At 52.6% G+C, this 23423-nt stretch overlaps 2 protein-coding genes across 5 annotated transcripts in view; both read right to left on the bottom strand.

Annotated features, from left to right (window-relative positions):
- Positions 1 to 10519, bottom strand: part of CUL9 (cullin 9) — a 38518-nt gene extending 27999 nt beyond the window's left edge. For both annotated transcript variants that reach the window (XM_068559565.1, XM_068559564.1), the window contains exons 1-9: positions 10437 to 10519; positions 8038 to 8641; positions 7300 to 7454; positions 6465 to 6977; positions 5801 to 5936; positions 5458 to 5651; positions 4786 to 5185; positions 4176 to 4368; positions 842 to 1049 (exon numbers count right to left, since the gene is read on the bottom strand). In XM_068559565.1, the coding sequence (XP_068415666.1) occupies positions 842 to 1049; positions 4176 to 4368; positions 4786 to 5185; positions 5458 to 5651; positions 5801 to 5936; positions 6465 to 6977; positions 7300 to 7454; positions 8038 to 8632 (2394 nt within the window). In that variant the 5' untranslated portion in view covers positions 8633 to 8641; positions 10437 to 10519. The remainder of the gene's footprint in view (positions 1 to 841; positions 1050 to 4175; positions 4369 to 4785; positions 5186 to 5457; positions 5652 to 5800; positions 5937 to 6464; positions 6978 to 7299; positions 7455 to 8037; positions 8642 to 10436) is intronic.
- Positions 10520 to 12712: 2193 nt separating this feature from the next.
- On the bottom strand, positions 12713 to 20697 carry SRF (serum response factor). Of its 3 annotated transcripts, XM_068557868.1 has the most exons (8): positions 19820 to 20697; positions 18835 to 18909; positions 17930 to 18196; positions 16194 to 16455; positions 15515 to 15634; positions 14273 to 14464; positions 13799 to 13875; positions 12713 to 13573 (listed from the first exon to the last, which is right to left on the bottom strand). In XM_068557868.1, the coding sequence occupies exons 1-8, from the start codon at positions 20336 to 20338 to the stop codon at positions 13478 to 13480; spliced, it is 1608 nt and encodes a 535-aa protein (XP_068413969.1). In that variant the 5' UTR covers positions 20339 to 20697; the 3' UTR covers positions 12713 to 13477. The 3 variants fall into 3 exon arrangements, with proteins under 3 accessions (XP_068413969.1, XP_068413967.1, XP_068413968.1); XM_068557866.1 differs by lacking the exon at positions 18835 to 18909 and having other exon boundaries at positions 19820 to 20695; XM_068557867.1 differs by lacking the exons at positions 15515 to 15634; positions 18835 to 18909.
- Positions 20698 to 23423: the final 2726 nt, after the last annotated feature.

Here is a 23423-nt window from a genome sequence, read left to right as displayed (position 1 = left end):
AATGTCGTATTTTGGTCATGCAGTTTGAAAGGATCAGGGAATTTTTTGAGCAGACACGGCCTCAGCTAGGAGTGCTTGGCTGCTCTTGGGAGAAGCAGCATCAGGCTGGCCCCATACAGGACGAGCCTCCTGGCCTCTCCCTGGGAAGCCTGCCCTGGGAGCACCTGTGCTCCAGTCCATGCTGCTGCCGTTACACTGCTGGAATCCATTCTCAGAATGGACTCTGGACGAGGCCTACCTGTCCCCTGCCCATACCTCCCTACCAGCCAGCCCTTCTGTCTGGAGAACTCAGGAAGCCAATTCTTCCTCCCTGAACGAGGGCTTCCTCTCACCATTCTCTGGGCCCGGTAGGGGCAAGGCAATGGCAATGCTGGCTGGGCTTTACCCACGTCTGGTGAGGAGGTATTTTCTGTGTACCGGTACCGCTCAGACAAAAGGGTTAAAAAATACCCTGTCACATCTAGAAATTTAGTCTTTAATCAGACACCTAGTTGTAACTAAAAAGCCATGGGAAAGTCAGCATACCTAGAAATTCAACCTGACCTTCTCTCCACACCTCTTCCTCTTCCAACATTCTCCCCCTTGGCAAATGACCACCTCATCCACCCCTGCGGCTCAATTTTCAACCTGGGAGTCATTCTCAAAAACATTCTTCTCCCTTCCTCCAAATACGCATTCAATCACCAAGACTGTCCAGCTGGATCTCTTCCATCCACCTGCATCTTTCCATCCCAACGTCTCCCCCTTGTCCGAATCACCAGAGAACCTCCTTGAGATCAGCCACGCCCCCAACCTGGCCACCCTGCCCATCACTCTCTACCTGCAGGCCCGGTCCACTCACCGCCAGCCCTGCCTGCTGCACCAAGACAGAAGTCTTATATTCTTGCATGCAAACCAGCACAGCGTAGATGCCACCCTCCCTGGCGAAGAGTGGGCGCCACTCGTGCTTGGTCATGAGCAGGTAGAGGAGGCGCAGGGCCAGCACCACCACCATCTTCTCTCCCACCTGGTTGGTCAGCAGCTCCACCAGCGTCTTCACTAGCTTCTCTCTGAGACAGAAGAGACATCAGGGTTCCCCATCCCAAGAGTCATGTCTGGCTGCCCGCCCAACCCTGTCCACCAAGATCCAGTCCATCACCCCCCACCCGCCTCCATCCTACTCTCCCTGCCTCAGTCCCAGTCCTGCTGCCCTCTCCTCTGCAGTCTGTCTCAGGCTCTTCACCTCATCAAGTAGGGAGTACTGCAAAAAGGTTATGAACTCTGGTTCATCTTTTCAAATAAATCTATAAATTTAGTATAATGCTAATCAAAATGCCCAAAAGGTTTAAAAAAAAAAAAAATGACAGGCAGGTTTAGGTACAGGAAGAGAAAATATGCAAGAATTGTCAAGAAATGTTTGGAAAGAAATAAGTGTAGACTTGCTTACTACTTATCAAAATATAAACTTACAATAATTAAAACTCTGGAAACAATACAGGGTAGCCAAACAGATGAATAGATGAGAAGAGAGATAAGGGTAGCATCTCAGACAGTGAGGACAGGAAGGACCATACAAAACGTGAGGCAGAGACATGTGGCTATCTATCCGAAAAAACGAAGGCTGGAGCTCTGCTTCACTCCATTTGCAAAAATAAACCGCGAACAGATTTTAAAATAAACATGAAAGTAAAATCATAAATATTTTTAGAAAGTATAAGGAAATATTTTTATAATCTTAGAATGGAATAGACCCTCTTAAAACCCAGAAGCCATTTTTAAAAAGTTGAAAATATAGCAACATGAAAATCTGAAACTTCAGCATAATGAAAGATACTATCCACAAAATTAAGCGCCCAGCCACATAAGCTAGGGAAAGGGTCCAGTGAAAATGCTGATCTGAAGGGAAGGAAGAAGTGTCTCCAGAGTTCCTAGATCACAGTGAGCATCACAAGAGGAAAAAAGCTGGGACTGACATTTTTCTCCACAGTGACAGAGATGCATATTGAGGGGGTGGCCTGGGAAATAGGAAGGAAAGGAGGACAAAAAGAGAAATTCTGGGAAATAAGGCAAATAAAAGCACTGAGAAAGTTCTGTGTTTATCTCTGTCTTTTCTGTTGTCATTGTACTGGGGTCTCGAGGTCCAGAGGTCCTGGGGTCCATAGAGCCCTAACTCGACCAGGTGCCGATGGGGACCAGCGGTCAGAGTGCTAACAGCCCCTCCCCATGTAGAGACGCTTTCTGTCTTCTCTCATGAGCTTTATGATGACTACAACGTGAATCGAATGTGCTTTAAATATATATCCCTCTCTGTAGCCGTGATTTACTATAAACAAGTTAACATACATATGAATGCATATGAATATGAATAAATAAATATAAGTAAGGATGTTTACTAAAATGTTAAGTGACTACCTCTGCATAAAGGGTTTTCAGATGATTGTTATCCTCACAACTTTCTATTTTTCTTACAGTAAGCATGTATTATTTTATATTCAGAAAATTAAGCTAATATGATTTTGACAGAAAAAGACAAGCAAAATATTTGAAACGGAAGTAATGGATTAATATCCAGAATGTCTGTAAATTAAAAAAAAGGCTAAGACCAGGGACTTCCCAGGTGGCGCAGTGTTTAAGAATCCACCTGCCAATGCAGGGGACACAGGTTCGATCCCTGGTCCGGGAAGGTCCCAAATACCATGGAGCAACTAAGCCCGTGCACCACAACTACTGAGCCTGCGCGCCACAACTACTGAGGCCTGTGCGCCTAGAGCCCGTGCTCTGCACCAAGAGAAGCCACGGCAATGAGAAGCTCGTGCACCGCAACTAGAGAAAGCCCACAAGCAGCAACGAAGACATAACGCAGCCAAAAATAAATTAACTAATTAAGAAAAATACATTAAAAAAAAAAAAGACTAAGACCCAATAAGGAAGTGGGCAAAGGATAAGAATATTTATAGCAGAAGAAATACAATGCATGCAAATATGCCTAACTTCTCTAGAACTAAGAAATTAAAACAAGGAGATACCAATCACTTCAAATTTCCCCAACCTGATAGATTTTAAAAATGATTAACATCCAGTGCTGGCAGATGTGAGGAAAAACAGATCGATTAGAACACTATTTGAGAGAACAGACTTGTGGTTGCCAAGTGGAGGAGGAGAATGGGGGAGGGAAGGATTGGGAGTTTGGGATTAACAGAGGCAAACCATTATATATAGAATGGATAAACAACAAGGTCCTACTGTATAGCACAGGAAACTATATTCAATATCCTGTAATAAACCATAATAGAAAAGAATATGAAAAAGAATATATATATATATGCATAACTGAATCATTTTGCTGTACAGCAGAAATTAACACAACATTGTAAATCAACTATACTTCAGTAAAATAAAATTTTAAAAAAGAACGCTATATTTGAACTTGGATATAATCCTACTGCAGGGTCCGAGGCAGTATTGAAGAATGAGGCAGCGCCATGCGGACTGACATACTGAGTGTAGACATACTGCGTGCAGGGGGAAAGCTGCAGAAACAGGCAGAGTGTGATCACATATACGAAAACACAAACTCAGAAAACACACTAACCAATATCAATCTCTATAAGGTCTGAAGGATATGTGCTGGGACATGACAACAGCGGTAAAAACGGACCTTGGCTTTTCATTCTCTGTTCTTTCATACTCTTCAGATCTTTTAAAATAAGAATGCAGTTGTGTATTATTTGTATAACTAAGAAGTATTTAAAATTTTTTTAATAGATAGAAAGTAGGGAGGGAGGAAAAAGAGGGGAGAAAAAAGAAAAGAAAACTCAAGCTCAAAAGCCAAAAGGACCTAGATTTGAATCCTGACTCTGTTATCTGTCAAACTGGGCAAGTTACTTAAATTCTCTAAGCCTCAGTTCCTGACCCACACAATGGATAAGAACAGCATCAAGTTCTCCTCTGGAGATAGGAGGATTTAATGAGAGAATGCTTATAAAATTTTAAGCACAAGGCCTGGCACAGAACAAATGCTCCAAGAGTATTAACCATCGTTAATATTCCACCCTCCTGCTCAGCTACCCCTCAGGCTGACCCTTCTTTCCTCCCAGCCTTTCTAACTCTTGATCTCATAGCTCCTTCCCTCCCCCACCATCCTCCCCCACTGACAGCTTAAACCATAACCTCCTCCACCTCTCCATGGTTCTAACCTTAGGGATCTGTCGGGACTGACCAGAGGGTGGTCCCGTTCAGTGACTTCCTCCACAGCCTGAGAGAGGGCATAGAGTCCCGAAAGCTGCAGATTTGTGTCCAAGCTGGATATCTGCACAGTGGCCACGACCGCTGCCACATGCTGATCCAGGGAACTGCGTGGCCCAGGACCCCGCAAGGCTCTAGCCATTTCTGAAAGCGGTGAGGGAAAGGCAGTGCCTTAAAAAAACTGTGGCAACTTCACGCTGGAAGTCTTAAAAGGTCAAGTCCAGTTATCCTACTGACATTTTAACACACTGTTCACTATTGTAGCTTGCACCTAGAACTTTCCCAATTCTGTGTGAGGGATTTAATAGTCAAGCAATGAAGATGATAATACTCTGGAATACAGACCCTCCTTTTCCAGGGATACTGAAGAAAGGGAGCAGTGATCAATTACAGATAATCAAGGTCGAAGGAAGGAAAATGGATGCACGCTTCCAAAGCATTTTCCCATACAAAAGTGACCTCCCTCCACGGCTTGCCCTCTGCCCTGACTACCCAATTCTCTGGGGACCACCCGGGCCTTGCTCCAACCTCTTTGCCCTCCCCTCCCAGCACCTGACTCACCACTGGCTGCCTCCTTCATCTCGGCGGGCAGAGCCATCCCCTCAGTTACCAGAAGCTGGTTAAACAGCTGCGAATCACTCTGTGCCATGGGGGGCTCAGTTTTTCCCCTGGCAGGCTCTGCCTCTAACTTAAGGGGCTTTGCTTTGGGGGACTCAGCCTCTTCCTCTGAGAAGTTGGCCTCTGACTTGGACTCCTCTTCCAGATCTGGGGAACTGGAGTGACTTCGCGAAGAAGACGAGCTGCTCAGTGCCTTGGGTGGCAGCCCGTACTTGGTGTAGATCTGGGAGTTGAGCAGGTCGCTGAGGGCGCTGCCCTCAAACCGATTACTGAGAACCTGCAGTAGACCCTCAGCCATCGCTACGGGCACGGAGATTTCACCTAGGGCCTTCTCACCCAGGGTCTGGCAACAGAATGGTATGTATTTTTTAGGAAGGAGCAGACACAAAGGCCCTGGGGACAGGAACAGAAGGGCGGCCACCTCCCACCGTGCCTTGCACACCTGCTACATACTAGACCCTCCCGGCATTTGCCTCCTCCCCCAGCAGGACCCCTCGGGCTCTCTAACCTCTTGCTTCAGCCTTCCCCTAGGCAGTTCCATATGGCGAACTACCTTAGAGGATCCCGCCTCCAATGCCATTCCAAACCCCCCCAGGTATCGCAGGCCTGTAATACCTCATCCAGGTTCTCCCGAAGATTCTGGAAAATTGGCTGCTGCTCACATACATCCAACTTCTTGATGAAGAAGAGGAGCTCCCACCACTCAGCCTGGGTCAGGTATCCCAGTTCCTCGTTCTTCTGAGGCTCGGGCTGGAGGTACGGCAAAGAGTAGAGCCCATCCACCGGCTTCCAGTCCCAGGAGGGAAGTGCTGAGGAGACAGGCATGAGGGGCCTCAGCTCCGCCAGAAACAGATTGAATTTCTGAATCTCTGGGGCAGTTCCTGGTCAGGAAGGGCTTCATTCCAGCCACTCCTCCTCTGTTCAGAGACACGACGTCCATGTCCCCTCCATGGCTCACCTGTGCCCAACACAGTGGCCCCCGACCCCTTCTCCACAGCTGCTGAAGCCAGATCTTCAGCAGTTTCCTCGGGGCCCAGGATCTCCAGCATGTGCCAGTGCACCCAATAGGTACGGCCTGTCGACTGCCAAAAGACCTAGTATGGAGGGAGGAAGAAAGAGAGAAGAAGAAGACAGAAGGCTCAGCCCTGTGAACCCTGAGCTGTGCAGGCTGGAGAGGACACGGCTGGACCCAGACCTGGGGCACACAGTCCTCAGGGGCACACGTGGCTAGGCTTGGGAAACCTCCATACAGCAAAAGCCTCCCTTCCCCTACCAAGGTAGGCCCTGCCTCTCATCTCTTCCTAATCCGGATGGCCTCCGCGCCCACACTCCCTCCTAGCCAGCTCCACTGGTGGGGGTCAGGGTGTCTGAACATATCAGTTCTGCTTCCTGGGTGGGAAGGAAGAACTGTTTCCTTGACCTCACAGCCCACCCACTCCTGCCAGATTTTCTCAGCCCTACAAACAGCCCCCCTATCCATCACTGACCCCCTCTAAACCATTCCAATTTTCTTGGGGTTTTCTCCTTGGGTGGCCTGCAGAAGCCCCCTATGTGGATGCCCCACCTATGCCTCACCCAAGACAGACCCCCCAGTGGTGGCCCGCCACCGCACTCTTGCTCACCTGCACAGGGGGCACGCCATTGTTGCTCTGCCGGAACTCGCCCTCATCCCCGGCACTGATCTCCTCGTAATCGTCCAGCATCCGCACTCGCATGCCCGGCTGCAGGGTCTGCTGCACGTACTCACCGTAGCCACTACGGCTAGAGAATTCAGCGCGCTGGCGGAAGGCCCGCCCTTGCCTCCTGGGGGCGGCAACGTTGGTGGGGAGTAAAAGGCTGGGGCCTGAAATGCCGGGCTGAAAGATGGACCGGGTTGCCCGGGGTGGCGATGCGGCCTGTTCACTGAGGTTCCGGGCCCAGCCCATGCTCCGCACGAGCTCTGAGATGAGGTTGCCCACAGCCATACTGAACTCCAGCTCCCGCTGCCCCCGGCTTTTCTCCCGGCCAAAATCCTCCCTTGAGGATTGGGAGCCTCGGTCTCCAGCCCCTGGCTCTGGACTGTTATTCAGCTGATCCAGCAGGGAAGTGACACATAGGTAGCGTTTCACCAGGGAGAAGAGCAGCTTTCCTGGGATCTGGAAGACACAGTCCATGGGGTAGGCTCCCCTTCTCCCAGCTTTAGCCCCTCTCCTTTCCCCTCAATAACACCCTCTCCAGAAAAAGATAAAGGCCTCATCCCCATACCTGTAGTTCTCAAACTGTGATTTATAGAAGAAACACACAAGGAGTGCCCTAAAACAGAGATTCCTGATTCTCATCTCAGAGATTCTGAGTGGGGAGGGTAGCACGAACCTTCATTTTAATAAGCTCCCCAGGCTGACGCAGTCCTGAACCACATTTTCAGAAATGATGCCCTAGGCCTTGTACACAGCATTTCCCCCACAGCTGCCAGGGTACCTGAGGCAGATGAATGCCCTCAAAGGCCATGCAGTGCTCCTCAGAAGACGTGGTCTCTGCAAACAGCTCCAGCAAAGTATAGCGGCTGTCAAAATCCATGTGCTGCTCGATGCCATCTTGCTGGCTCAGTGACAGAAGGACATGAGCCCGACTCCCTGTAATCCACACCCAATCTGTATCTTCTCCTCAATCCCCACTACTTACCCGCTGCCTTCCGCCAGACTCTCTATCCCCTACCCCCAGAGGCTTTCAAACTTCTCTGTGACTGAGACTCACAGGAACACATACATTTTACATGGTAACCTAATACAAGTGTACACATATGGAACTGAAACATGTATTTCAGGTTACAAAACTTACATTACTAAGTGCCATGTGCTGATATTTTACATTTTAAAAAATGTTGGTTATAACCCACCAAACTGATTTCATAACCAACTAACAAATCTCAAACCAGTTTAAAAATATAAACTTATTCCCTTCTCTTCTCTGCCACTGCACTGAGAATGGACAGATAAACCAGGTGCTATCACTTTATCCTGTTTATGCAGGTGCTATCACTTTACCCTGTTTATGCACCTGTGATAGCTTATTTTATATTTTTCCCTTGGCAATGAAACTGATGTCCACCAAATACTAGGTATTCTTACAGAGATGGGAAATCCCTCCTCTTCCTGTTCTTACTCCTGTAGCCTCATTCTCCCCAGTGTTTACCTTCTTCCCCTGGCTGTCTCTTACCAGCATCATGGGCTGCCAGGGCCTGCAGCATCTTGCCCGCACTCCGACGGATCTGAGGCTCAGGGTTGCACAACATGTGCATGAGCAGGTCTAGGGCGCCTGTCTCTCTGAAGACACCAGTGAGGGGCCCGATGCTGGCGTAGGCGCTGAGCACGTGGATGGTGTGGAGCACAGCGGCTGTGAGGCTCGAGGTCGCACCTTCTGCCAGCTGCCTGGCAGCCCTGCGCACCAGCGCCCGCACATCAGCCTCCATCTCTCCCATTGCCACATCATCCAGGCCTCCTGGATCTCGGGGAAAGCTTCCGGAACCCCCAGCTGTTTCATGCTGAGGTCCCTTAGATAATGCCCGCTCACCTAACAACATGGGGCAGTTGGCGTAGACCTCGGGGGCTGACAGCCACATGAGGATGTGCTCTGCCTTGCCCTCTTCCACACCCACTCTGCCCACTTCCCCACACTTCAGGACACTCCATCGGATCAGGTATTCAGGACGCCCATCATGCCCAGGCCGCTGTCGGAGAAGTTCTTCAGGATATGCTTGCAGCCGGGGCCCCAAGGGCACCATGAGTTCCCCAGGGCGCCGCTCCCCCACCATCCTGACTTCCTGGGACACACAAGGAGAAAGACAGAGGCTGTGTTGGAAAGGGAAAAGGCTACATAAAGGGGGTGGAATCTTGAGGCGTAGACAGGGTGGGTGGTGATTGGTAGGTTGCATGGAATTTAGAAGCCAAAGAGAAAAGGCCAAGAATAGGATGGAATGACTAACTTGAACATACTTTGGGATTTATAAGAGAAGGAGAATGGAGTGAAAAACGGCAATAGAAGGAAATGAAAAGATTTAAGAAATAGAAGAAATTACAAAAGAGGATGAGAAGAATAAAACGCAAGGTAACAAAAAGAGTTGACAGTTAATCAGGACAATTTGGGCAGAACAGTAGGGTGGCTGAGGGGTACAGATCAGGACTTAGAAGGATGACATGGGTGAGCAGGTAGGACAGCAGCCTGTGAGATGGTGGGGCCAGAACAAGCCAGGAAAGGCAGGATGGGGAAGTGGTAGGACAAGGAGTATAAATGACAGGGTAAAACTGGACTGTGGATATAAAAGGGTGGGCCACGGCAGATACAGAGAACAGAGACGAAAGGAGGCCCCCACGTGCAGATGGCTGGATGGGAAAAGGGTATGAGAATATTGTGAAAGGAGGAGGGGACTAGGGGGCCAAGTAAAATCATGCGAGAAAAACACCAGGTCCCACCCTGCACTTATGCAGTAGGTACGGTGAGGCTGTAAGTCAGGTAGTTATAGACAGAGGTAGTAATCATGGAGTTGAAGGCTAGGGAATGAGGTCAGGAGACAGTAGAAATTCTAGAGAGGCAATATATCAATAGTACAGATTCAGAGTCAGATAAATGGGACTCTGAATTCTGGCTCTTTCACTTACTGTGTGCATGCTTTTGGACAAGTTACTTAACTTCTAAGCCTCAGTTTCCTACTCTGCAAGATGGTAATAATATTCATACCCAACTCACGAAGTTGTTGTAAAAAGTAAGATCACATATATAAAGCATTTATAACAGCCTCTAACATACAGTGAGCGCTTAGTAAACAGAATCTAATATTATTATTCTTAGAGAAGAAGGTAGGATCAGTCCCCAGATAAACGGAACGCTATTAAGTCAGAAAAGATTATAAACACGTGTGGAGTGATGACTATACTAGTGATCAAGGAACACTATGAAGCAGTGTGGGGGCAACAGGGAATGATGAGGATAAGAACGGACGATACACCAAGATGAAGAACTGGTGATCAGGGCAGGGATCATGTTGGGGTACAAGGATAGAAGATGAGAATAGAAGAAACGCGTGAAGAGGAGGGGAAACATGGGATGTGGACCTCGATGGGGGTAGGGGTCCAGTTAGCATGGGGGGCAGGACAGGGAGGTAACCAGAGATGTGCGATGGACAACTGATGAGCAGGGTGAAGTAACACCATCGGAAAGGCCTAAATGGGGGGAGAGGGAGGGCCTAGAACAGGAGCAATAAACTGAGGTGTGGAGGCGAGGTCTGGATGCGGGGATGAGACAGCAGGTAGGCGTAGGTGGCAAGATCAGGCCCGAGCTTGCAGGCCAGCAGGGGCCGTGGAGGAGGCCCGCATCGCCACAGGAACAGGCTTGGGGGGCGGGGTGAGGATGGAGAGGCGCGGTCGGAGGAGGCTGACTGGTCCGAGAATCTCAGCAAGACCTGGCTCCTGTCGTCAGCCCCACGGAGAGTGGGCAAGGGACCGGGGAGGGAACGAGGCAGGAACCGGGGAGGGAACGAGGCAGGGACCGGGGAGGGAACGAGGCAGGGACCGGGGAGGGAACGAGGCAGGGACCGGATCGGCGCAGAACCCTCCTCTCACCTCCCACCGCCCGGCTCGGCCCTCGCTGGGACACAGCGCTGGTCCCGCCGTCCTGGTCCCGCCGTCCTGGCCCCGCCGTCCTGGCCCCGCCTCCTCAGCAGCTCCCTTCCGGGTCACGTCGCGAGTGCACGCACGGCCGGGCGGCTACGGGTCCCACCGCGGCCCACAGCCGAGCGCGGCAGCAGTGCCGCGCGTAAACGGAGCATGCGTAGTACCCGAGGACTGCTGCGCTGGGGGCGAGCTGCCCCGGGAAGGGTGAGTGGGGCGCTGCCCGCGGAGCCCAGGGTCGTGGTCACGTTGCTCCTTTCTCAGCAGCCGTAGGCAGCCCTTTCCATCCAATATCAACTTTGAAGCCCTCCCTCCTCTTCACTAGGTCTGCCTTCCTCATCCCCCACCGAAACCCCCACTCCCACCCTAGGGCTTTCCTCTTATTTTGCACTAGGTCACGTGGCCCTGAGTTTCCCAAACCCGATGCTTTGGATTGGTTGCGTCAATTTTCCTATTAATTAAAATTGCTCCTCTCTGTGTTGACCTAAGCACCTAGCACAGCTGGGGCCAAAGATAAAGGCCCGAGCCCCGCCGGAAATGTTCCTCAGGTATAATCCTAGAATTTCAACAGCCCAAAGCACTCCTTAGCATTTCATCAAACAGCCAGGCTTGCTTCTCAGAGCAGCAACTTTTGGGGTTTGACTCACGTTCACACCTCCCTCCCTCCAATATGGGAAAACAAAGGCAAAGACCCCACAGTCTGTGCACAAAAATGATACATTTATTGAAAGAGTATTTTTTCTTAATACAAAAGAAAGCTCTGTACATAGGACTGTGACCATGTCCACTATTCCTGGGTCAGCATCCCAGGGAAGTAGAAACCACTAACATACACACCCCACATTCACACACACACATTCACTCAGGCACACACACACACCCCAGAGCCATCAAGGAAGGGAAACACCAAGGGTCGCTGCACATATAAATGCCACCTCGTCCCTGACACACACATGTTCTCCCAAGGCCACGCTCACACAACACACATTATAAGCACTTTGCCTGATTCACTCACTGGGTCTGTCTTTTGTGGGAAGGAGAGGAGGAATTCATCAAGGTCTCCTCCCCTGGGTGGGAGGGGGGAGTGAGTAAGTGATGGTGGAGTGAAAACAAGAGCAGAGAAAAGGGGCTGGGCAGTTACAGACCTGAGTCCCAAGCTCCCCCACTCTCTAGCCCCTGATTTGCCATGCCCCAATCTTGTAAGCCACCCATAAGCCCCCAGCTATCTCCAGGAGAAAGCCAGAAAGATGACTTCCATCTTGGCACCCCAAACTGGGGCAAGACAGCAACGGGGGGTTAGAGGTTCGGAGGTTCTCAAACATGTCGGCAAATCATCCCCTTGATAACTAGGCTGTGCGTAAAAATTTCCCCCACCCCTTCACCTAATCACAGAAGCAGGCTTGTTCCTACTGAAGGCAGTCCTAAGGGGTTAATAAAACTCCACTCCACCGCTGCCCTGTTCTGAAAAAGCTCCCTCTCTGGATACAGGTGGTAAAGGTAGGCTGTGACACAGGGTAAAAGACCCTCCCCCTATGTTGGCCCACCCTCAAGGTCTACCCCAAAGCGGGTAGAAGGGGTGGGGCACGGCCCCTGTACAAATTACATAAATACTGAGGTTACACTTAGAAAAATAAAGTCATTTTCTTCAAGGCTTTTTGTCTTAATTTTAAAAAGTTACAGTAGCTGCTCACTCCCTGGGAGAGCTGCCATTTCTGGCTCCCCTATCCCCACACTCAGCCCAAGAGCTGCTCCCATTTCTTCTGCCCCCCCATTCCTGCCTTCCGCCCCCTCCCAGACCCCACCCTGCTCACTGCAACTTGGGCCCCAGGCAGCTGCAGGCCTGGGGGCGCACAAGGCTGCAATGCCCATGCGTGTGGCACAAATGAAGTCGGTTGCCTCTGACACCCTCCCACCCCCATCCCCACATTTGGTCTCCCTTTTCCCTCTCCCTAGCAACAGCCCTGAAGGACAAAAAGAGGCCCAGAGCTGTGGGTCACCCTCCCCACCCCGTTGGGGCATGGCCTGAGGGCCCCTCCCCCGGTTTTCTCCTGGAAACAACCCAGGACCGGGCGATCCCAGAATCTCCCCCACACACTGGCGGGCCCCAAGCTCATGGGGCGGCTCTGTCCCCAGAAGCCCAGCCAGCTCCAGGGAGCCCCAGGGCTCCCCAGGGAAGGGGAGCTTGGGCAGGGAGGGGGACGAGAAAAACGCCATAAAAAAAAGTTAAATATTTTAAAAATATATATTTATAGATTTGTTTTCACTTCGTCTCCTCAAATAAAAAGTTCAGAATCAACTTTAAGTAAAGCAGCTGGGAGGAGGGGGGGAAGACAGGGGGAGAGGGAACACCGGTGGTTCCCTCCAACCCAGTAGCCCCCGGAGTTCCGAGGGGAGCGACAGGGCAGGGCAGGTCACCCCAGGAATCTGCTCTGTGCACAGGCCCCACTACTCAGGAGCTGCAGGGGCCATGGGCACGGGCAAGTCTTGAGGGAAGAAGCCCCATCTCCCCAGCTGGCTCCCTGAGGGGCAGGGTTAGGGCTCTTTTGACCCAGCCTGTGGCAGACGCAGAGCTGACGTGGAGTCAGCAAGGAGGCTGGGGAGAGGACCCCGACTGCTTCCTCAGGGGGACACAGTGCCTCGTCCCACAGAGACCTGTGTGTGGGAGGGGGAGCACGGTCCCATTGGGTAAGCTAATACTCATGGCAAACACGGAGCCAAGCTGGCAACGGGAGTCTGAGGAGGCAGGACAGCCCCACCATCAACAGAGATGGGAGGTGGAGCTAGAAGGAGGGGAGGGTGAGGGAGGGTGGGGTGGAGGGCAGGCTGGCCCATTTCTTTGGCTGGAGTGAGAGGGCTCAGTCCCGTGGCTGCCCACTGCTCCTCCCCGCCTCCCTCCTGCGGCCCGTCAACATGTGTGTAAAGAAAACGTGAAAAGGCAACAATAAATAAGTGGTGCCGTCCCTTGGGCCATCTGTCCAGGGCGGCAGGGCGGATCAGTCACTCTTGGTGCTGTGGGCGGCATCCAGGTTCACCACCTGTAATTCGGTGAGGTTGCTGCTGCTCCCGGCCTGCTGCCCTATCACAGCCATCTGGAGGGAAGGGGATGGGTAAGCAGGAGGTAGGGGGCTGGAACTGACCAGCCAGCTCAGGCTGCCCCCTGCTCACCTGCCTGCCTGCCCACCACACAGGCCTGACCAGGAAAATGGATAGGCCTCTCGGCTAAGGATCTTGGCTTGGACCACCCAGTAATGGAATCCCTGAGGTCAAGATAAAGAAGGGGCTGGCTGACTAGGGTGAAAGGTGCCCCCACCTACCTGGTGAAGCTGAACTGCAGAAACAGGGATCTGCACTGTCCCAGATGGCGCTGTCAGGAACACCTGGGGGACGCCACCTGCATTCAAAAACCACAGGAGAAACTCAAATCACTAGCTCAAGAGAAACTTCCAGATCTTGGAGGTGTGGTGATAAATGCACAAGTGACTGGGTGAGTCTCAGATGTAAGTGCCCAAAGGTAAGTGTCCAAATGTGTCTAAGTACGTATGTGGGTGTGGGTGTTCAAGTGTGCATGAGTGTCCAAGTGGACAGCCTGGATGCTGGAGTGTGTGTGCAAGCATCTGTATGTGTGTGTAAATGTGTAGGTATATGTGTGAGCACCTGGTTTAGGTATGTGAGTGTGTGTATCTGAGTTGGGGGAGGCATTTGAATGTGTGTGTGTGTGTGTGTGTGTGTGTGTGTGTAAGGGAGGAAATGGCCCTCCTTTCGGCAGCCCTGCCCCCCCCCAAACTCACCTTGCTCCTGGACCTGGCTGTGGGACACCTGCATGGTGGATGGTGCCTGGGAGAAGGCATTGAGCACGGTGAGGCTGCCATCAGCCAGGCCCGAGGTGGGTGCATACATCACCGCATGGGGGCTGGGGTACATCATGTGGCCTCCCACAGTTGTGGGCACAGATGACGTCATGATGGTGGCGGGCAACGTCACTGGCAAACACAGACACACGTCAGGGAGGTCGGCACTGGTCCATATTGACATCCCCCATCCCACCCCTAGGAACTACAGGCCTCCAGAGCCCTCTTGCCATTTCCCAGGTCAAAAGCTAGATAAAACTTATTCCTTGGTTGCCTGTCATCAACTAAGAATATCCATATTTTTTCTTGAACACAACCACACCAACCTTTAAGTGTATCCTATCACATCGTTCTATTCCATTATCTATCTGCTCTGTTCCAAGACCCCAAGGCCCTGGGAAAAACAAAGATTACAATGACTGACCCAACCCAAGCAAACTCAGATACTCTTTTAGAGAGCTCCCTCATCCCATTTTTTACTTGTTCTCACTCCTCTTCTCTCTTCCTCAACATGTGGCTAACAGATTCAGCTTTTAAATAAGCACTTCTCCAATGTTAATGTGCATACAGTCACCAGGGGAACTTGTTAAAAATGTGGATTCTGATTCAGTAGGTTTGGGGTGAGGCTTAAGAGTCTGCATTTCTATCAAGCTCCCAGGTGATGCTGTGATACTGGTCCTCCTTCCACAGACCAAACTTCGTGTAACAAGGTTGCAAATAACTTAAAGTACTTAAAAGTACTTCTATTTTGAAAGTGTCTCATCATTTCTGAAATGACTAGAGACACAGAGGGGAATTATGGTTACTCAAAAGCTAGGACACCCTCCCACGAGGAGACAACTACTCTATGTAAGTCCTTCCTGGTAACTGAGCAAACGTGTGTCTTTGGGCAAGTAACTTCTCCTTTCTGGGCCTCAGGCTTCTCGCCTAAGTAAGGAGTGTAGCTTCAATGGTCCCTAATTTCTTCCTGAAATCCACAGCCCTGCTGCAGGGCAGGAGTCAAAACCCAACCATCCTCACCTGACTTTCTCATAAGTATTAGGGTAAGGGTTAACCCAAAAGCCTCAGTCTCCACATTAAGAAATTCTCTGACCTTAGTTACGGGATGGATACTGCTGGGCACCTGCTGCTAGGCCTCATGAAGGAGGCAGAGCAGGGAGGTGACAGAGCTTCGAGCTATACCTGTCCCGCTGGAGGAGGTCTGCGTGAGGTCTGTGCTGCTGTCGCGAGAGGGAGACGCTTGCTGTGGGGCCTGGTGCACCTGAATGGCCTGCACTGGGACCTGCTGGGCCACTGCCCCACCTATGAGACACAGAGACTTACTCGTGCTCTGTCCTACCCAGCCACCACCTGCACCAAGCACCCTCAAACACCCCCAGGCCCAAGGTCTGGCATCCTATCCCCGACTCCCATCACCATCTTTCCTGGGAGCCAAAGAGGCCCTTCATGACCAGAATCTTGTCTCCAGGGGCTTCCACGCTCTGCTCTTGCCCTTCCCTCCTCCTCCTGCCCTAGGCCCTGACTCTACCCTCTTCGGTTGACACAGGAGCAGGCACTGACCCATCAAGGACATGATCTGCCTTCCAGTCAAGGTAGGGAAGTGGTAGAATGTCTGCTGTCCTTGTGGCAAAGGAGGCACAGGGCTGGGTTTGCTAGACAAGGCCAGAGCATACGGTTGAAACTTACTGACAAGGATAGTTCAAGTCCCAGTGGGGAGGGACCCAGTGCCTACCAATGGGACATAGAGGCTTCTCTCAGGCTCTGGCCCCTGTTCACCCTCTTTCTGAGTGAGGAAAGTCATTCTCCTTGTGCCAGCCCTAAACCCACTCTTAGCATGCTCAGTTTGCCCCTTGTGACTCACCAGGCATCAGGGTGAAGCTGGTAGGCAGCTGCATGAGGCCCCCGGAGGAAACAGGGCCACTGCCTGTACTCTTCAGCACAGTCCCGTTGGCACTGCTGACAGCGCTGGGGCTGACGCTAGCAGACACTGGTGCCAGGTAGTTGGTGATGGGAAAGGAGGGGCCGCTGCTGACTTGCATGGTGGTAGAGGTGCTGGGTGCTGTCTGGATGGTGGAGGTGGTACCCGGCAGGTTGGTGACAGTAAAGGCCGGTTTCAGTGTATCCTACACCCAGAGTAAAGATGGAGTGGTGAGCCTCTACCAGACCCTGCCCCTTCAAGAAACTGTGGATTGACAGCCCAGAATGGAACCAGTGTGCTTGCGTTCAAATCCCAAGTCCACCATTTACCTGCAGCCTGACTCTTAGACAAGTTATTGAGCTGCTGAGCTTTTTTCTTTAGTCTTCTGTCTGTAAAAGAAGGATAATACCTACCCCATAGGTGTTGTGAAGATTAAACAGGTTAACATATGTAAAACACTTAGAATAGTGCCTGGCTCATAAAAAAAGCAGTAAGTATTTGCTGCTGTTATAATGATGACGATGATAACGTCACCTGAGGTCTGTTCCCAGCTCTGGCAATGATAATCTGTGTGACCCTTGGAAAACCTCTTCTTTCTGAGCCTCAGTTTTCTTCTTCTGTAAACATGAGGGGGCTGGGCTACTATGTCATCCTTAAAAGGGTCCTTCCAGCTCTGAATTGCCAGGCTTCTGAGATAGGGACCGACAGTTTTTCAGGGAATTTAGGGTTTGAGAGCGATCTTGGGGGTTTGGCAATGAAGCACCAAAAGAATTTATTCATTCAGCAAAATTTCATGGGAATAAATTAGCCCTACTGCTAAAAGAGTGGGGAGCCTAGAGCACTGACTCTCCCCTCAGGGAGGCTTTGTTCTTCGAAGAGGAAGGAGGAAGCCAGGAGCTGAGAACCAAGCCCAGAGAACTGAGGGGGCTCCGATACTGGAGGTGGGTCAGCGCGGGATGTTTGCTAAGCAGTGGAGCTCGAAGCCCCTGATTGGCGGAGGCGTTGCTAAGGCAAACAGTGCCGCTTCCTCCGATTGGCCAGTTAGTGAAGGGCCACCCGGAAGGTGGCGCTCCCCAGAGCAGCAAGGGAGGAAGCTCCACCCCCTCTCCTTACCGGGAAAAGGAAGGGGGAGGCGTAACCACGGCCGGCATCCCTAGCAGCCGGGCGAATACACTCCCTAACGTGTGCAGACCCGGACATCCTGAAGAGGCAGGCGGCTGGCTAGTAAGGTAGTCTCCCGCCTAGTCAGCTAGCCTGCCTGCTGACAGTGCTGGCTTCCCAGGACCCTGGAACCCATGAGCACTCCCTTTCTACTCCCCGGCCACCCAGCCGGCCAGGAGGGCAGGGCTAAGCGACGCCCCCGCCCCCAGCAGGGAGACAGCTGGCGGGAGGAATGCAAGGGCCCTGCCAGGCGGGCGGGCTGCAGGCGGGAGGCCGGCGTGGAGCCGGAGCCGGCCTTATATGGGCACGGAGGCCGCCCGCTTATCTAGGGGGCCGGCCTCCTGTCAGGATAGAGAGGATGGACACCTGTACCCTAAGATGCGGGGCACTAACCCGGCTCCACTCCACATCAGTAGGCACCTACCCACCTGTCCTGGGCGAGGGTGAGAGACCCCTTCCCCTCTCTGCCGGTCAAGTCCCTCCCCTTCCTTCCCCTCAGACAGGGGACCCAAACACACCTTGGTCTCCCCACTGCTGTCGGACTCCGACACCTGGTAGGTGAGATCTGTTTCTTCAAAGCCCGTGGCACTCATTCTCTGGTCTGTGGTGGGGTCTGAGCGGGGTGGAGAGTCTGGCGAGTTGAGGCAGGTCTGAATCAGTGCCTTGCCAGTCTCACTGGTGATCATGGGCTGCAGTTTGCGGGTGGCAAAGGTATACACATGGCCTGTCTCACTGGCCACCAGCAACAGCACCTGTGTCCCTGTCAGCGTGGACAGCTCATAGGCCTGGGGGTAGGGGGGGAGATGGGTAGGTCAGCAAAACTTTTAATCTCTACCTTCCTTGGGCAGTGGGAAAGAGAGGGAAGTACACAGTGATCTCAAGCCCCCACTCCCATAATTACCTTCCTCTCCAGTGACTCTATAGGGGTCTTATCTGAAGGATATCTGAAGGTGAGCTGAAGAGTAGAAAAACCCCATGCTTCTCTTTTGAGGAACAGCCTCACTGACCTGCAGATACCCCAAGCAAATAGCCACAGCTCCCGGTGACAGAACATATAACACCTCAGCAGACACGGAGGGGCCCAGGTAGCTGCTCCTCACTACAGCTTGGTGCCCAGAGCCTCACGAAGAGATGGCTCCCACTACCTCCTCACCGTCACTGGGACCAGGATGAAGTCGCTACTACACTGGAAGTCACATAGATATTAGGGATAAGGGGCCACCTAAGCTCTAAAATGTCCCATGTTTCTTCCCAGAAACTGCACAGGCACTAACCTGTTGCCATTTTGTCCTGCTCTATAATACTCTGCTCCCCCTTTTCTCTTTCCTTGTCTTGATTCAACAGTGTCTGGAGTGAGGGGAGATGGCAGCTAGATTAGCGGCTACTACCCTGCCATAAACCCAGGAAGGGGACCTTCACAGACCTTCAAGGATGGCCCCATAGGTAGCATCCTCACTCCCAACAAAGTTCCACCACCCACTGGAAGCAGCCTTGGTTTCTATATGGGATAAATATAAACACCAGCCAATGTTCCCAGAGTTCTAGCTTCTTGTTTCCCAGTTCCTCTGCTTTCATCCCTTCCCATATCTTCTATACCCCAAGACAACTCCTTTCCTCATCCTTTTCACTGGATAATCAGCTAGAAGAGGAGGCATTTCTAGGTACCTCTGCAAACCTCCCCAAACTCCGTGCACAGATTTTTCCCTAGGGCTGGAAATCCCACTTGTTCCAGGGGCAAATGATTCTGAAGCCTGTCCTGCAGGGAGTGTGCTGGCTTCCAGTGGATGCACGGAAGACACATGGCCATCTCAGGACTTGGTTTCTGATGCTCAGGGCAGCATCAGTTCTCCTGCCCTGCTCCCTTACCTGGGGCTCTTGAGCCCCATTCGGTCATCAGCCCTGCCCATCCTTCCAGCCAGCACTACTCTAGTGATGCCCACCTTCCTCCCACACATGTTCGCTCATTGTTGTTATGCAGCTCCAACCTCCTCACCTCCATACCTTCTCTTCTCCCTGCTTTTCCGGCGCCTTCCCCCCCAACACCAGAGCGCACTGGACCTACTGACCCCCGGGTCTCGTTAACCACCTCCCGGGCAGCCCCGCAGTCTCCCATTACCACTCCTCACTCCTCCGCTCTACGAGGGCCCCGGTCCTCTGTGGCGCCCGTCACTCCCACCTCGGCGCCTTTCCTCTCTTTTCCGGACATTCCCGGCATCTCCCCTCTCCCCACATTTCCCTGGCGGCCCCTCCCCTTTCACCCTACTGGGGCAACAGCCATCCCCTCCCACACACCTCCTGCGGACTTGCCGCCTCTCACCTCCGCCTCGGCTCTGCCTCCTTCCCGGGCTCCCCTTGCGCGTCCCCACCCTCCCGGTCTCCCGTGGCCGGCCAGCCTCCCGGCCCGGTACCTTCTTCATGATGCCCGTCTTCCTCTTGCTGAAGGTCGTGTAGCGCCGCAGCTTGTTGTCGATGAACTCCATCTTGATCTTCACACGGCCCCGAGTCTTCTTACCCGGCTTGGCCCCGCTCACTGCGCCGCTCACCGGCCCGTAGCCCCCGGTGGCCGCCGCGGCCGCCTCGGGCCCACCGACCACCACGCCGAGCTCCATCTCGCTCAGGCTCCGCTTCAGGCCGCGCCGCTCCGCGCCCAGCTCCTCCTCCTCGCCAGACTCCGAGTCACCCTCGCTGCCGCTGTAGAGGGCCCCCGCGGTGGGCGCCGGGGTGGTTGTCGCTGCTGCTGCAGCCTCCCGCTCAAGGCGGCCCGGGCCGAGCCCCGCGCCGTTCCCGGGGACCCGGCCCCCGTTAGCCCCGCGAGTCCCGCCGCCGCCTCCACCGCCTGGCCGCCCCGTCGGGGTCCGGTTCAGGCTGCCCCCCAGGGCCGAGCCCCGGCCCAGCGCCGCCGCGGCCCCAGCTTGGCTCGGTAACATGGCGCTCAAAGTAGGAGGGCGGACGGGCAGTCAGCGAGGAATCGGAGCCGCCGCCGCCGCCATCGGCTTCCCGGCTCAACCCGGCGCTCCTGCTGCTGTTTAGTGCCGCTATCGCTGCCGCCGCTGCCGCTGCGAACCCGGGGCCCCTGCACGCCCGGGCCGACCTGGGCCCTCACTTTCCTGCCCCTGTGGCCCGGGTTGCCCCAGGCCGCGCGGAGCGCCCCCTGTCCGTACGCTAGGGCGGCGCGCCCGGCGGCCGTCAGTGTCCCCCGGGGGGCAGGGGCTGCTGGCCGCGGCCGAGACGGCGGGTGGAGGGGGCCGGGACCACGCGCTGGTGGCAAGGGATCCCCCGACCCTTCCCCCCATATAAAGAGATACAATGTTTCCTTTTATGGCGAGGCCGCTCCTTATATGGTGAGCCCCTGCACCCCCGCCCCATTGGTCCGCGGTTCCAGCACCTCCGCTCCCCATTGGCCCACAGGGGGCGCTTATTTGCATAGACATACCGAACTCGCTGCTGTCATCGCGCGTCAGACGGCAACTCCGAAAGGGGAGGAGCCGACGCCTCTTAAAGGAACAGGAGAGGAGGTACGACTCCGCCCCCCTGACCAGAGAATGGTAGAGAGAATTGGGAGGAACCTGCGGTAGAGGAAGTCTGGAAGAGCACTGGAGCACAGTCTTGCGGAGGAGAGGGAGCGGTACTGGGAACCCGGTGCTGGAAGGGCTGGAAGCTAACACTGGGATAGTCCCTGAGTGGATTGTGCGGATTGCAGTAAATGATGTGCAGCCCAAATTCCCAGGGACTGCAGGGATTAGAGCATTTCCCCACGCCTTCCCGAGGGAGTCAACGTTACTGGCGGAGCAAAGGGGGCTTGTGTCCCCGCTGTCTACACTCTTCGCCCTGCGGCCTCTCGGCTCCACCGCTTCCCCTCCCCCCCACCACTTCCTTTCCCTTTCCCTCTCTTTTCAAGGCGACGACACTTTCCCACCAGGCCGGCTCCCCGGTCCTCATTCATCATTCTCTATGCTGGTTTTGGGGGGGGGGGCGGGGATCTTTGGCAGACGTACATCTGGAAAAGACCGGGGGAGACAGTCGGCCTCCCGGTCCCCAATGGGGGCAGGGAGGAGAGACGATGATCTGTAAAGACTTCCAGCTGCGGCCTGGGCTGGGGGAGGGGGTGGTCGTGGGGATAAAGCCCACCCCTCAACCAGTGCAAAGGCCTGGGAAAAAGTGTAGCCGGACAGAAAGTTTAAGCAAGCAAGCAAGTGCATGCGTCACACACATACTCTCTCTCTCTCTCTCTCTCTCACACACACACACACACACACACACACACACACACACACACACACGCCCTTCTCTTGAAAGCCAAGAAAAGTCCATAGGAGGAAAAAAAAAAAGAGTGGAGTGCTGCAAAACCCAGGTTCAGGGTCTGGGTCTGGTTCTTAGCTCCAAGGCAGTGAAAATAGCTTGAGCTTTACTATTACAGAAATTATTAAAATCTGGAAGCTGCCTCTTCCTAGCCCTGTGCCTGGAAACAAGTTTTTGACCTCTCCAAACTCCACATTACTCATTGTTGGTATGAGGTCCTTAAAAAGATTAGATGAGATATAGATTAAAGTGCAGTGGGCTTCCCTGGTGGCGCAGTGGTTAAGAGTCTGCCTGCCAATGCAGGGGACACGGGTTCGAGCCCTTGTCTGGGAAGATCCCACATGCCGCAGAGCAACTGGGCCCGTGAGCCACAACTACTGAGCTTGCGCGTCTGGAGCCTGTGCTCCGCAACAAGAGGGGCCGCGACAGCGAAAGGCCCGCGCACCGCGATGAAGAGTGGCCCCCGCTCGCCGCAACTAGAGAAAGCCCTCGCACAGAAACGAAGACCCAACACAGCCAAAAATAAATAAAAAAAAAACAACAAAAAAAAAAGTGCAGTGGTGGTCTAAGTAAGTGGTTAGGGAGGTAATCACCTTGTCCCTAGGATAAACAGCCTCTTGTGTTTAAGGGGATGGCATAGGATGATGATTCCTGCCTTAAAAATTGTTATGGAGATTAAATAAAGCAGTCAGTTGTGAATAAAGTGGTAGTGATAGTGAAATCAATTTAGTATACTGCAACCAGCATTTAAATTAATAAAGTAATGGGTCTCACAAAAAAAAGAGACAAGAGTAAATATTGTTGCATAAAACTTTTCTTTGTATTATTTTTAGTTTGAACCATATGAAATTGCCATTTTATAGGTCAAGAGGGTAGGATACTGTCAGTTTCATATGATTCAATGTGTGTGTACTGGATGACAACGTCAACTGCATTTCTTACTGTGAATCGCAATCCAAAGACTTTCTTTTCCAAAGAAAATACTGAAATAAAGTATGTTCAAGTGATTTGTGAGATATCATGTGTGTATATATACATACATATACACATACATACTAAAAACATGGCTTGTTCATCAAACCCCTAAATACAGGAATTAAGAGCCCTCCTCTCCCCCCCTTTCCCAATAGTTTTTTAAAGAGTTTTTTTTTTTTTTCTCTTTTCCTAATTTACTCTGCACAACAGGTAGTTAAACATATGGAATGTGTTAGCTCAAGAGGAAGAACAGGTCAAATAGATAAATAGGTTCCAGACGGGCTTCAGGGGCCACAAATGTTTGCTTGGGATTTGTCTAAGCCGCACAGTCTTAAAATCACAGCCGTTGGGGTTCATTCTTGCCTGGCTTCTAAAGACTTTTACATTTGAAAAACCTACTTCAGACACGCAGGGTGGGCAGCCCTAAGCGGTGGCACCCCACTCAGCAGAGAACACAGCCGTCTGCCACGTCCACAGGGAAGGGGGTCCAGGATGACAAGAGTACTCAGCTTCACTTCCCAGAGGCTGCCACCTCTCCCATTTCACCGAACCCCAGGGCAATTGCACAGCAGCTTAGTGCCACAGCTCCTTCACAGCCCTTTATCACCAGCGGGGGAAGGGGGGCACCACTCCACCCACACCACATTACTGCAGGTTCAGGAAACAAAACTGCTGATGTGGATAAAGTTACAATCAAAAACTGGCTCATAGGTGTGTCTTCTTTGGACCATAGAATAT

Source organism: Eschrichtius robustus, chromosome 12, assembly GCF_028021215.1.
Source record: "Eschrichtius robustus isolate mEscRob2 chromosome 12, mEscRob2.pri, whole genome shotgun sequence".
Classification (NCBI taxonomy): domain Eukaryota; kingdom Metazoa; phylum Chordata; class Mammalia; order Artiodactyla; family Eschrichtiidae; genus Eschrichtius; species Eschrichtius robustus.
This window is presented reverse-complemented; position numbering and strand designations above follow the sequence as displayed.